Source organism: Salvelinus namaycush, chromosome 7, assembly GCF_016432855.1.
Source record: "Salvelinus namaycush isolate Seneca chromosome 7, SaNama_1.0, whole genome shotgun sequence".
Lineage (NCBI taxonomy): Eukaryota > Metazoa > Chordata > Actinopteri > Salmoniformes > Salmonidae > Salvelinus > Salvelinus namaycush.
Window position 1 is genome coordinate 15,719,552 of NC_052313.1, and position 13,481 is coordinate 15,733,032.

Sequence of the window (13,481 nt, forward strand, 5' to 3'; positions counted from 1 at the left end):
CTAAACCCTTGTTCACATGGAGCTGCTGTACTGAAACCCTCTCATCTCTTGACTGTGAGCCAGTGCCAGTTTCAGTTCAGGACCTTCAAAAGCTGTGCCATCCACTTTCACTGGCAAAACTATAGGTCACCAGCCATCCAAATCAATGCCGATAAAAGTAGAATGATTAAACTAATGTTTGTTTTAACAGTACCACTAGGAAACACTGACTGGCCGAGTTAAATTTCCAAAAGCCCCGCAAACAGAATGCCAAACTACTGTATCTTACTGTTTTAGGGGCTGTCGTTTCTATGAAAGTCAATATATTTCAAGATTGTATATTTATCAGGGCTACTGCACTATCAGTGTGACCTCCATCGAACCAAAATGTATTTAAGTCAACTTTAAAAGAATGTATAGGAAATGTATTTTAAGTTATGTGTTGTGTTCATTACGTGTGTGTGTTAGTGTCTCGGTGTGTGTGTGTTCAGGTTGTCATCGAAAATCACACAACGGAGTATAATTTCAAATGAGATTAATCACATTATTGTTACACTATACAAATGAAGCTACCTATGTAAATAAACACAACTTTCTGTTTATATCACTTGACACCATTTTGACCTCATTTTTCATTTACTGAAAAGAAGCTATTCAGTTTACAATTATTCAGTGCAACTAATTACAACATACAAAATAGAATTGAAAGATGCATTACTTACTTGGCAGGCCAAGTTACAACAGATGGAACAGCTCAGTGATTTCAACACTACAAAAAGTGATAAATTCATAACAGAGTACCACAAAATGTGAAATAATTCTCAAACGATGTGGCTTTTGTGAACGTGCTTGATTTACTACCCCATTGTAACTAAGAAACAATTTTGAAGCCAGGAGGATAACTTGAATATGTTATCATCACAACCCAAACAGATAACCCCAAAACACCCATGTCCATGACAGACAGCCACACTTGGGTGAAAAGTTCATCCTTTTTTGGGCAGACAGGATGACATCCAATAGTCCTAACGAATGACTCCGACCCATGGCATTATGATGTGTTTACATACTCCTCTGAAGTAGGAAACGTGGGGTACAATGATGTTACCCCAGTTTCCCACTCGTATTTCCTACCTGTAAGATCAGTATGAGCGGTTTTGGACATCTGAAACAGGTAGCTATGATGAGTCCGTGGGCTTGCCAGGAATTTCTTAGTCCTGAGTTTCTGATTATTCTGATAGCACATGAACTCAGCATAATACCACTGGACTGATTTGGACATGATTTCATTGCTGCGATGAAGCGGATTACCAACGCACATAGAGAGTGATTAAATAACATCTAGAAGAATATGCTTCGGCATTTCTTTTTCCTTTTGAATATCAACACTGGTCAAGCAAAGACCCCTTCTAGTCAGCTTTGCTATACCTGGAATGCAGCAGACCTGGGTGAAATACTTTCTAATACTCAAGTATAGCCTATGTAGTGCACTTTATTTAGCTCGGAGTTCTCCTTTTAGGGACTATTCCATTGTACATGGCAAACTAAATGAAGCGCATTTGAAGTATTGGGAAGTATTTGACATATGTATTTGACCCAGGTTTGGAATGCAGTGTGACAAGACTGGGGTACATTCAACATGCTCCTGCCTAAGTTTTACACAGGTAAATTAGCATTTTATAAAACATTCAAATGTTATGCATGTACAAAATATATCCCTTCAGTAAAATGTTCATATTTGATACATTTAAGAATGTAAATACACAAGTTTGGCAGGACTTTAAATTACAAAGACAAGCCTGTTGAGTATAATGGGCAGTGTGTGTGCTCCCAGGTCAAGGCACAGTTGAAAATATATTGTCAGCGTACAAAAATGTTATTTTTTTTTAACAATATTAATTCTGCAATAAAAACATTCTTGGCATTGTGATGTCCCATCCATTAATCTAAAGTGACATGCAAAAATCATACGAGTGAAATGGAATGACCTAATAAGCAGTGTTTCTGTATTACTAAAAATAGAACCCCCAAAAAAGTAAGAGGCAGATTACTGTATAAAGCTATGGAAGTAACATGAAGTTAATGCATGACCATTACATGCAATAAGAGCTGTGTAATAACCAATCAAGTGTTAGAGAAACAACAGCTAGCAGAGTTTTAGCTAGCTTAGCAACATCTTAACGGGATAGTTTCCCGTGTTACTCTAATCTTATTTGTGTTCTTACCTTACGTTTTTGAAGACTTGAACATGAAAATCATCAAATAACTTTTCTTGAGGAAAGAAAACGATTAAGATTGGGATAAAAACCAGAAATTACATCAGTAACTATACAACATTAAAATCACTAGCTGCAATACTAAAGTTTTGTTCAGTTACCGTTTGTATGTTAGGTATGTTTCAGACACATGGCACTTTGGTTGACTAATGAAAAACAAGAATGCACTTGTGATACATTTACAACACAGCCTATGTGATATTAAACCCACACCTTACCGTAAATCCACATTTTGGCCTAAACACCTAGTTGGCGAGTACCACATTTAGCAGTCAGTGTTCCAAAGTGTCACTAAGGCTTTTTCCAATCTGACAGGGCCTTCAGTAACTCTTCTAGACGGTTCCAAAATGGAGCCCTTGACTGAGCAAGGGCAAGTGTCACATTTGTCACCTTTGACCTAAAATGGCCAACTGTGAAGGAATGGGTGGACAGACAGAGACCAGATACTATGGACCCTTCCGTTCTTATGGGTCAAGAGTGTTAACCCCAGCACTCCAGTAGGTGACAGTCTGTCAGTCATTTTGCCGTACATTCTTTAAATGGGGGAGAGAGTCTGCCGTTGGTACTGGGTGAGCTCGGGGTGCCACACATCCACGATGAAGATGAGCCGGTAGCTGTCAGCGTCCTGCCACACCTCGTGCTCAAAGGAGTCATCAAAGATGAGCACTTTCCCCTCCTCCCAAGCCCTGGAAGAGAACAGCAGAGACCATAGCCTTTGTGTTAAAGCTAGAGTCCTTCATTGAAACAATAAAGTGCCACCACGGCTCTGTGTTGGTAAAAAGCTGAGGGATGGGCCTGGAGAAAATGTAACCACTGTCAAGTTTATAGACAGGGACTGACCATCTATGATATCATAATGATTGTTTAACCATGTTTTGAAGCTATATAGTGTTTGTTTACACTTACATGGTTTACAAACATTGGAGGTAAACAAGCGTATATTTTGGGTTCTGATGTGGTACGACAGTTGAACTAAGCTCACGAGGCATTTATAAGTTCTAATCTTCAAAAATCTATGGGTTTATATCCTTAATTAATGATTTGAAAAGTGGATGTAACAACTAAGAATTATAGCTTTAATGAAGCCACATGCATGAGTTTTTATTTAATGGCAGCTCGTCAAGTTCGTTTGGTATAAAGCTGAGAGGGTTGGGGCCGGGGAAATGTAACCACTCAAATTCGTAGACAGAGCTATGGATGCAAGGACTGACAGTCCACAAAATCGACATAACATATTTTTCAGCTACACTTGGTCTTGAGTGACAATCAAGTACAGAGCACTCAAATGTTCAGTCTTACACTGTACCAAGAACTAACAAGTGGGTGATGTTAGATGTAACAAGGGGATGACGTTGATGGCTGTGGAAGATGTTACCTGGTGTCGTTGGTGCACCTGATCTTGCAGCCTGTCTTTGGGATGACCAGGCCCAGGTGCATGCGCAGGCGACAATTCGTGGGCCCCGTGTGGGGCCAGACGTGAGTACCAGGCTGCATCACCGAGAACTTGATCTGGAACCCAGGGAGAAATAGGTAGGGAGGGAGAGAGAGAGCGAGAGAGAGCGAGAGAGAGAGCGAGAGAGAGACAGAGAGAGAGCGAGAGAGAGAGAGAGCGAGAGAGAGACAGAGAGAGAGAGAGAGAGAGAGAGAGGCAGTCATACACCCAGAGAAAGTGAACAGAGCTGAAATTAAATATGAATTATGTTTAAAAAATGGCCAGGCTGTCTGTCCATCTGTCTGATAGTTGGCATGTCAGTCACGTCTGTGGTGGGGTGACCTACCTGTCCTCTCTTGCAGCCTGTTGCCTCTGGGTAGCGTTCCAACAGGCCACAGGTCTTTGGAACACTGTGGCAGGACTCCCCTGCCTTTTTGCCTGCAAGGAACAGGAGAAGAGAAACAAGGAATTAGAGGCCAGGTTCAGACACCACTAAACCTTTACTTAGGATTATTTTCATTCAATTACATTTAGTGTATTTCTGACATAGGGACTTGCCAGGTGCTAGTTGTGAAGGGTTTGATTGGTTTACCTTGCTGCCAGAGTGTGAACTGGCCCCACTCCCCTTTTTCTCTGAGGTTCTCCTCTTCTGGAACAAAGAGGCCGGTGCTTTTATCTATCACTGACAGGGCCTCGTCTCGAATGGTCCTCCAGTTCCTCTCCAGGGTCTATGACATAGACACACATTATTCATATTATATTATATTCATATTATTCATACTATGGTCAGTCCAAGCACAGCTTTACACCAGGTCAAAACTCAAATGAAGAAGAATTGACTATTTTAAGATGGGAGCCCTCCATGTTTGCCCACGCTGTCACAGAACAGATCAAAGGAAAAGAGAGGACGTGCTCCCTCTAGACATTATCGAACTCCGTGACTATCGGGGAGAAAAGACAACCAGATGAGACAAGTTGTCATCATCTACAGTACCTTGACTAGATCCATATAGCCAGTGTCCTTGGGCGTCCACCATGGCTGGGCTTTGAGACCGTCCACATTGTAGAGAGATCGCTGCCATACGGAGGCAAAGTGACCTCTCTGGTGCCCTCTCTCATACCACTTGTAGGCCTGGAAGAGGAGAAGACCATTGTGCTTGTAGTATTTCAAAACCAACACATTTGAACTCATATTATAAAGTTACATTTAAATACTCTGTTTTATCTTATTGTCAGAGGAAAAGTACTATCACGATAAGTCATACTGATATCATACTCTGTGAAGTTACTACATGTATGTTGCTGTGGAGTCAGTATTGGTGTTAAGCTTGGTGTCGGTGAGTTTGATCTTAACTCACACTGTCGTCTCCCATTCTTTGCAAGGCGTCTCCGAGGTGGAAGTAAAATCTGCCGTCGTCTGTGCCAGGGTCTCCTGATTCCAAACCATCCTGCAGTGCAGAGAGAGGGGTTTCAGTGCAAAGAGAGGGGTTTCAGTGCAGAGAGAGGGGTTTCAGTGCAGAGAGAGGGGTTTCAGTGCAGGGAGACGGGTTTCAGTGCAAAGAGAGGGGTTTCAGTGCACAGAGAGGGGTTTCAGTGCACAGAGAGGGGTTTCAGTGCACAGAGAGGGGTTTCAGTGCACAGAGAGGGATTTCAGTGCACAGAGAGGGATTTCAGTGCAGGGAGGCGGGTTTCAGTGCACAGAGAGGGATTTCAGTGCAGAGAGAGGGGTTTCAGTGCAGAGAGAGGGGTTTCAGTGCACAGAGAGGGGTTTCAGTGCACAGAGAGGGGTTTCAGTGCAGAGAGAGGGGTTTCAGTGCAGAAAGAGGGGTTTCAGTGCAGAGAGAGGGGTTTCAGTGCAGGGAGACGGGTTTCAGTGCAGAGAGAGGGGTTTCAGTGCAGAGAGAGGGGTTTCAGTGCAGAGAGAGGGGTTTCAGTGCAGAGAGAGGGGTTTCAGTGCAGAGAGACGGGTTTCAGTGCAGGGAGACGGGTTTCAGTGCAGGGAGACGGGTTTCAGTGCAGGGAGAGGGGTTTCAGTGCAGGGAGAGGGGTTTCAGTGCAGGGAGAGGGGTTTCAGTGCAGAGAGAGGGGTTTCAGTGCAGAGAGAGGGGTTTCAGTGCAGAGAGAGGGGTTTCAGTGCAGAGAGAGGGGTTTCAGTGCAGAGAGAGGGGTTTCAGTGCAGAGAGAGGGGTTTCAGTGCAGGGAGAGGGGTGTCAGTGCAGAGAGAGGGGTGTCAGTGCAGAGAGAGGGGTTTCAGTGCAGAGAGAGGGGTTTCAGTGCAGAGAGAGGGGTTTCAGTGCAGAGAGAGGGGTTTCAGTGCAGAGAGAGGGGTTTCAGTGCAGAGAGAGGGGTTTCAGTGCAGGGAGATGGGTTTCAGTGCAGGGAGACGGGTTTCAGTGCAGGGAGAGGGGTTTCAGTGCAGGGAGAGGGGTTTCAGTGCAGGGAGAGGGGTTTCAGTGCAGAGAGAGGGGTTTCAGTGCAGGGAGGCGGGTTTAAGTGCAGGGAGACGGGTTTCAGTGCAGAGAGAGTGGTTTCAGGATCAAAAGAGTGGTTTGAATCTGTGGGAGCATGATTGGTTACAGTACTTACCCTGAGGAATGGGATGCTCTCTGCTATCTTATTTTCTGATTTGAGGATGAAGCCGTAATGGACTTTAGCAAAGCCGTTACTTGGTGCAATGGCCAACACCTACCAGGGGACACATCATTTAGAAATCGTCAATTGTTAATCAAACATTCAATCGTGACACTCATTGACATTTCCCTGCTGAAAATGTCACGCTAGATACATTTCATTTACGTGTAATCTTGCAAATTACAATTCTGTTAGTAATGTGTTTACTGAAGCAGACCAGCTGAAGATGTGTTGCAAAGCAAAATCACGACATTTTCAACACATTATTTCCCAGAAAGAAAAGAATGCTTGGAAACCCCAAAGCAGTCAAGAATGGTGATGACTTGGACCACGGCTCACCTCCTCGTAGACCCTCTTGGCGCTCTTGTTGTCTCCGATGAGCAGGTGAGCCACGCCCAGATCGTTCTTCAGGGCCACGTCCTCAGGGAAGATCTGTACCAGCTTCTCCAACGTGGCTAAGGCACCCCTCATACGACCTACACCAGAGAGAGAGAGAGAGAGAGGGAGGGAGTCACAACACACTCTATGCACACAACCACAATCCCCAGTAATCTCAATTAGAGAAAGTATTTCAAAATACTGAATGAATTATATTAAATACTACATTAAATCGAAAAGACAACCACTACAACAACCACTTTACCAAATGACATTAATCGGAGTCGCGTAATGGTCTTCAAACTAAGTACACAAGAAAAATGTACGGTGTAATTTGTGTGTGTGTGTGTAGGCACTCCAGCATGCTTGGCCCTGTAGGTTACCTAAGAACTGCTGACGTTCGGCCCGTTTCTTCAGTGTGGCCTTGATGAGGTCAGGCGTGGCGTTGGGCAGCTCTGACGCCTCCTTGTACGTGCTGAGGGCCTTCTGTAGCATGTCGTTGCTGCGCATCTTCTCTGCCAGGTCATCTTCGGCCTGAACATACATAATGGGCCCCAGAACATTTCAGGCGTTTTCCCTATTTTTACATGGGTGCAATTTTCACCCACTTTTTAGGATCATAGTAAACATTATTTAAGATTTGAAGTTTAGTTAAAGTGATAAACACACTTAGTGTTTAACTTGTTAAAGGGTTAATATTTGTTTAATCAGTTCAAAATAAACCAGGAGAATGGCATGCTACAGTATTTAGACTGTGGTTCTCACCAGGGCTTTCCCATAGCGACACCTTGGACTCTGGGGGTACTGCTGAACTAGAGTGTCAAAAGCCCGGACAGCCTCCTCCACTTTCCCCTGGGTGGTGAAACAAGACATGGGAAACAACAGATCAGCATTGATTCATCCATTTACTTTCAAGATAAGAGCATGTTAATTAAAAACATCACACAGTGTTATAAATAGGACAACATAAGACTACCTTTTTACGTAACTTCTCAGCCGCGTCAATTTCTGTCTTGATCGTTTTCTCAAATTTATTCAGGAGTTTAGGCTTCTTCTTTTTGGCTGAAACGAAGAACAGAAAGTCATAAAAGTGAGCTATTGGGTGTATCACTCAACATGTGTGTGTGGGTGGGTGCAACCTCAGAAAATTACAATGTAGTCTCTCAATGAAATTGCAGACCAAACTGTAATCCCTCTTATTTTCAACTCTAAACGTACTTCCAGATGCGTCACTCATTGTGACTCAGTGGGTAGACATTTAAATGACTGTATTCAGAATGAAAAGCTAGACAGTTTCAGTGGCAGGGCTAGGTGGGACGACACGAATGCCAACTGAGGAGAATAAGTACAATACTACCGTGCTGGGGTGGCCAACCATCCTGGAGAGATTCTGAGTGTGAAGGCTTTTGCTCCATTTCTACACGTAAACACCTGATTCAGCCGATTAGTAGAATAAGTAGGTGTGTCAGAGTAGGGCTGGAACAAAACCCTGCGACAGGCTAGCTCTCCAGCAGGGTTGGCCACCCCTTGCTAATCTAGAAAGCTCATGTTCACCATAGGAATCCATATCAAAAGAACACGTACCTTTGTATTTGAGCATATCCTCTGGTTGGTCCTCTGCATTGCCTGAAAGACATAATAAATGGTCATTCCATGTCATTTCAGCAAGCCATGACACCCACCATCTCTGATTGTTCTGAAATCGTCTCTGTAGTTAGAAACCGATAAGATTAGCATTCCTGCAACATTATTTTGTTGAAATATAATTTGATCTCTGAGAAATTAAGCTAATTGATTGCACCCAAATTATACGATTCATGTAATATTCAATAAATCTAGTACATAACATCCAATTTGGACCACCACATTTTTTAAATAATGAGTAAGACATAAGGATTCCAAAGAAATGGTCAAAAGCCACCAAACGCCCCATGTCAATCTTACCCCAACAACACGTATACAGTATCAGTTCTCTATGTCTGACCAGAAGTATGGAGCTGTGGCTCAGAGTATTGTTTCTTCATCTTATGTGTCCTATGTGTTGTATTCTGATGAATTTGGGAATGTTTTTTTTCCCCTGCAGAGAAATTAGTAATTGAAGTGGTTAGGTTTATGTCCCATCCTACATCCTTACATTATCAGGTTCTGACCACTAGATGGTGCTGTTCCTGCTATTAGTTAAGTATTTCTTAAAGTATGGGTCACAAACCACTTATGTTAACGGTTGGTTGCGAAATGTCAGAGTAAAAACAAAATATTATATATACAGTACCAGTCAAAAGTTTGGACACACCTATTTATTCAAGGGTTTGTCTTTATTTTTTACATTGTAGAATGATAGTGAAGACATCAAAACTATGAAATAACACACATGGAATCATGTAGTAACCATAAAAAAGTGTCAAACAAACCAAAATATATTTTCTATTTGAGATTCTTCGAAGTAGCCAAACTTTGCCTTTATGACAGCTTTGCACACGCTTGACATTCTCTCAACCAGTTTCAACTGGAATGCTTTTCCAACAGACTTGAAGGAGTTCAGACATACGCAGAGCACTTGTTGGCTGCTTTTCCTTCACTCTTGAGGTCCAACTCATCCCAAACCATCTCAACTGGGTTGAGGTTGGGTGATTGTGGAGGCCAGGTCATCTGATGCAGCACTCCATCACTCGCCTTCTTGGTCAAATAGCCCTTACACAGCCTGGAGGTGTGTTGGGTCATTGTCCTGTTGAAAAACAAATGATAGTCCCACTAAGCGCAAGCCAGATGGGATGGCGTGTCGCTGCAGAATGTTGCGGTAGACATGCTGGTAAAGTGTGCCTTGAGTTTAAAAAAATATCACTGACAGTATCACCAGCAAAGCACCTCCACACCATCACACCTCCTCCTCCATACATCACGGCGGTGGGAACCACACATGTGGAGATCATCCGTTTAACTACTCTGCGTCTCACAAAAACACGGCGGTTGGAACCAAAACCTCAAATTTGAACTCATCAGACAAAGTGGTTTCTTTGCAGCAATTCGACCATGAAGGCCTGATACACACAGTCTCCTCTGAACAGTTGATGTTGAGATGTGTCTGTTATTTGAACTCTGTGAAGCAATTATTTTGGCTGCAATTTCTGAGGCTGGTAACTCTAATGAACTTATCCTCTGCAGCAGAGGTAACTCGGGGTCTTCCTTTCCTGTGGTGGTCCTCATGAGAGCCCATTTCCTCATAGCGCTTGATGGATTTTGCGACTGCACTTGAAGAAACTTTCAAAGTTCTTGACATTTTCCGTATTAACTGATCTTCATGTCTTACAGTAATGATGAACTGTCGTTTCTCTTTGCTTATTTGAGCTGTTCTTGCCATAATATGGACTTGGTCTTTTACCAAATAGGGCTATCTTCTGTATACCACCCCTACGTTGTCACAACACAACTGATTGTCTCAAAAGCATTAAGAAGGAAAGGAATTCCCCTTTAACAAAGTTAACACCTGTTAATTGAAATGCATTCCAGGTGACTACCTCATGATGCTGGATGAGATAATGCCAAGAGTGTGCAAAGCTATCATCAAGGCAAAGGGTGGCTACTTTGAAGAATCTAAATCTAAAGAATCTAAATCTTTATTTGGTTACTACATGATTCCATATGTGTTATTTCATAGTTTTGATGTCTTCACTATTATTCTACAATGTAGAAAATAATACCAAAAAAAGAAAAACCCTGGAATGTATATAGATATATATTTTTTATGAACTCAGTCGGGGTCTTAACTTACTGGTTAGAGTTAGAATAGTAGAATACACAAGGTGCAATTTCGAAATTTGGTTGTGCATCAGTACTTTTTCTATTGTTATGTCAGTCACTGACAGTCACTCAATCAGCCATGTCAGCTAACAATGTTTAGATTGGTCAGTTAGTCTAGCCAGTCATCTAAACATGTAGTAATCATGGCTGAATACTGACCGAAAACGCAGGCACTCTCACTCAGATATCATTAACATGGCATACATCATGGAAAAATGTGCCTTACCTAACAGAAGAAACAGCACCATCTAGTGGTCAGAATCGGGTCATAAACCTAACGACAAATTTCTCTGAATAGAAAAAAAAAACATCACCAAATTCACTGAGAATGCATTATATAGGATAAAGAAAAAATACTCAGAGCCGCACCTCCATACTACTTGTCAGACATAGAGAACTGATACTCGTTGTTGGGGTGGGATTGGTGTGGGATGTCGGAGGTCCGTGGGTGGATTTTGACAATTTCTTTGGAAATCTCGTCTTATTTATTATTAGAATTTTGGGGTCCAAATCAGATATCGGGTACTATTTTTATTGCATATTATATGAGTCCTATAATTTAAAATATGAGTCCTATAATCTACCTTCTTATTTATCATCACTCATCAACATTAGAATTATAATTCCTAAAACCAGGTCTCAACATGGATTACACTTGAGGCCCATGCGATTTCCACAGAGTTGGCTATGGCTGCCTTTTCCTGTTACGCTCCTTGCCTATGGAATAGCCTGCAGACTAAACTTAAACTTGAGACTCTTGTCCCCCTTGCCCATTTTAAAAATTTATTGGAGGATTTTTATTTTTGTAATGCTTGTAACTGTTTCAGGTAATGCAGGTTCTTGTGCTGCTAGGGGAATAACCTACGTGTAAATGTAATCTGTTGCTGTATTTTTTTTTGTGTTATCTGTGATGGTTTTGTTTGTCTTGTGTAGTTTCTTAATCATTGTACCTCAACTGTATGTGTAAACATGTATACGCAGGGCCTAGCTGTAAAAGAGACCGTGGTCCCAGTCTGTGTTCCTTGTAGAAATAAAGGTATATATTTTTTTTAAGTCCAATTTGGGTGCAATCAATTAGCTTAATTTCTCAGAGATCAAATTATATTTCCACAAAATAATGTTGCAGGAATGCTAATCTCATCTGTTTTTAACTACTGAAACGATTTCAGAACAATTGGAAATGGTGGGTGTCGAAATCCTCTTTCTTGTGCTTTTTGAGGTGGAATGACCCAAAAGGGAAGAAAATGACAGCTAGAAGAATGCTATGAATGCTATCAACACACAGTAGCAGCGCAAATAACAAATATTAAATAAAGCTTTTCAGATTCATCAAACTAAAGCATGGTTGAAAAAACATTACACGATAAAGGAAGACACATTTGAGCCCCAAAAACACATCTGGCTTAAAAAGCATAATGACTTTCTGAGAAAAAACAAAAGGTTTATATAAAAGATTGGATAGAGAATAAACTAGTGCTCGCCAATTCAGTAACAAAAATCATGACGTCAACAGCAGTAACACTCTGAAATACTAGAAACTTGAAATCGTAGAGGTCTGCTTTTTTCATGACTGTATGGATTGCTCATATTTTACAAATCTCACAGATTAAAATAAAAGTGACGTCTCACGCAACCAGGAATAAACTGAATAAAGAATTCATTTTAGGTTCTGACCTGAGCTTACATTTCAGAGCAGTGAAATGAGAAGAGTGGTTATGTCACAATTTACCAGGCAAATTGGATAAATACCATAGGCCAGGGATCTGTGGGGCTTTTCAAACTGCACCCCACTTTCTACCTTCAGAACAGTGTTTTCCCTACTGCTGTATAGGCAGGGTTACTCTCACCACAACATTGCCCTTGCAGTTAATAACCAGAAGAGGGTGCTGATGGGTCGTATATCAGTCAAGGCTTATTAGGAGAAACTGAGCGACTTTGATACCTAGTCTTGTAGTGTTACACACCACGTCTATTGAACATCGAGACAACTCCACGGTTAAGAGCCAACTCATTTGTGTCAATCAGTGACACAAATGCACTCTCAGCAGCCAATACCACAGTTTCCAAGCGCTTGAGTCACAAATCAAAGCAAGAACCACCCAAAAAGGAAGCCGGAACATTCTTAAAACCAAATGGCAAAACGCGCAAACTCACACAACCCTAGACATGCAGGTGAAGCCCTCCATAGAAATGACAGTCACATAAGTGGCCTTTGAGGTGGCCTTGAATGACTGGAAGCACTGGGAAACGCCAACAGGTGCTATAATTACATACACAGCTATATGTGACAGCTGCATTGAGCCGCCACCACGTCAAGCCTGCCTGTCAACAGCAGCTGTAGACGGCTGATCTGACGTATATAAGGCTACTCTACAAAATAGCCTGGTCTCCATCAGAGTACTATTAGAGTACCTAAAGTCCCATGTTATTTGACTGCCAACCCTAACGGATTTAACTGTTGGCATACGATGTGATTATGTCTGTTCAAATGTTTACTGTGAATAAAGCATAAATGTGTGTGTTGGTAAACCCACCTTCTGAATCTTCCTGTGTTGTTTCCTCCTCTACTGCCACTGGCTCCTCTGCAAGAAACCAACATGCACAGGCAGGTAGGTACAGCACAGTTAGGAAATCAACATTATTCAATACTGCCTTGTTTCAATGAGACACAGGCGCTCTAACTGAGAATGTTCCTTTAAAAAACAATGGTTTAAGACTATGGTACAAGACTTGTTATACTCCTAACCTTTCAGTTCTGGGACGGCTTCATCTTTCAGTTGTGGGACAGCTTCCAGGTCCGGAACAGATTCCACGTTAGCCTCCGGTTCTGGGACTGATTCAGCCTCTGCATTGTATTGCAATTGTAATCATACTAAAGATTTGATTTCAGTGCCATATAAGCATGTTTATATGGTACATGGTTAAGGAGGACTGATCTAAGATAACGCATTGGTTTGTGTGTGTGTGTGTGTGTGTGTGTGTGTGTA

At 42.0% G+C, this 13,481-nt stretch overlaps 1 protein-coding gene across 5 annotated transcripts in view; it reads right to left on the reverse strand.

Annotated features, from left to right (window-relative positions):
• Positions 1-557: 557 nt before the first annotated feature.
• The window catches only part of LOC120051019 (aspartyl/asparaginyl beta-hydroxylase-like), a 53,479-nt gene continuing 40,555 nt past the window's right edge, over positions 558-13,481 (reverse strand). For all 5 annotated transcript variants that reach the window (XM_038997599.1, XM_038997598.1, XM_038997601.1 and 2 more), the window contains 14 exons: positions 13,241-13,339; positions 13,029-13,076; positions 8,281-8,322; positions 7,673-7,758; positions 7,462-7,548; positions 7,080-7,230; positions 6,658-6,794; positions 6,274-6,372; positions 5,046-5,135; positions 4,682-4,819; positions 4,280-4,415; positions 4,034-4,125; positions 3,631-3,764; positions 558-2,941 (listed from right to left, as the gene is read on the reverse strand). In XM_038997599.1, coding sequence (XP_038853527.1) covers positions 2,791-2,941; positions 3,631-3,764; positions 4,034-4,125; positions 4,280-4,415; positions 4,682-4,819; positions 5,046-5,135; positions 6,274-6,372; positions 6,658-6,794; positions 7,080-7,230; positions 7,462-7,548; positions 7,673-7,758; positions 8,281-8,322; positions 13,029-13,076; positions 13,241-13,339 — 1,490 coding nt within the window. In that variant the 3' untranslated portion in view covers positions 558-2,790. The remainder of the gene's footprint in view (positions 2,942-3,630; positions 3,765-4,033; positions 4,126-4,279; positions 4,416-4,681; positions 4,820-5,045; positions 5,136-6,273; positions 6,373-6,657; positions 6,795-7,079; positions 7,231-7,461; positions 7,549-7,672; positions 7,759-8,280; positions 8,323-13,028; positions 13,077-13,240; positions 13,340-13,481) is intronic.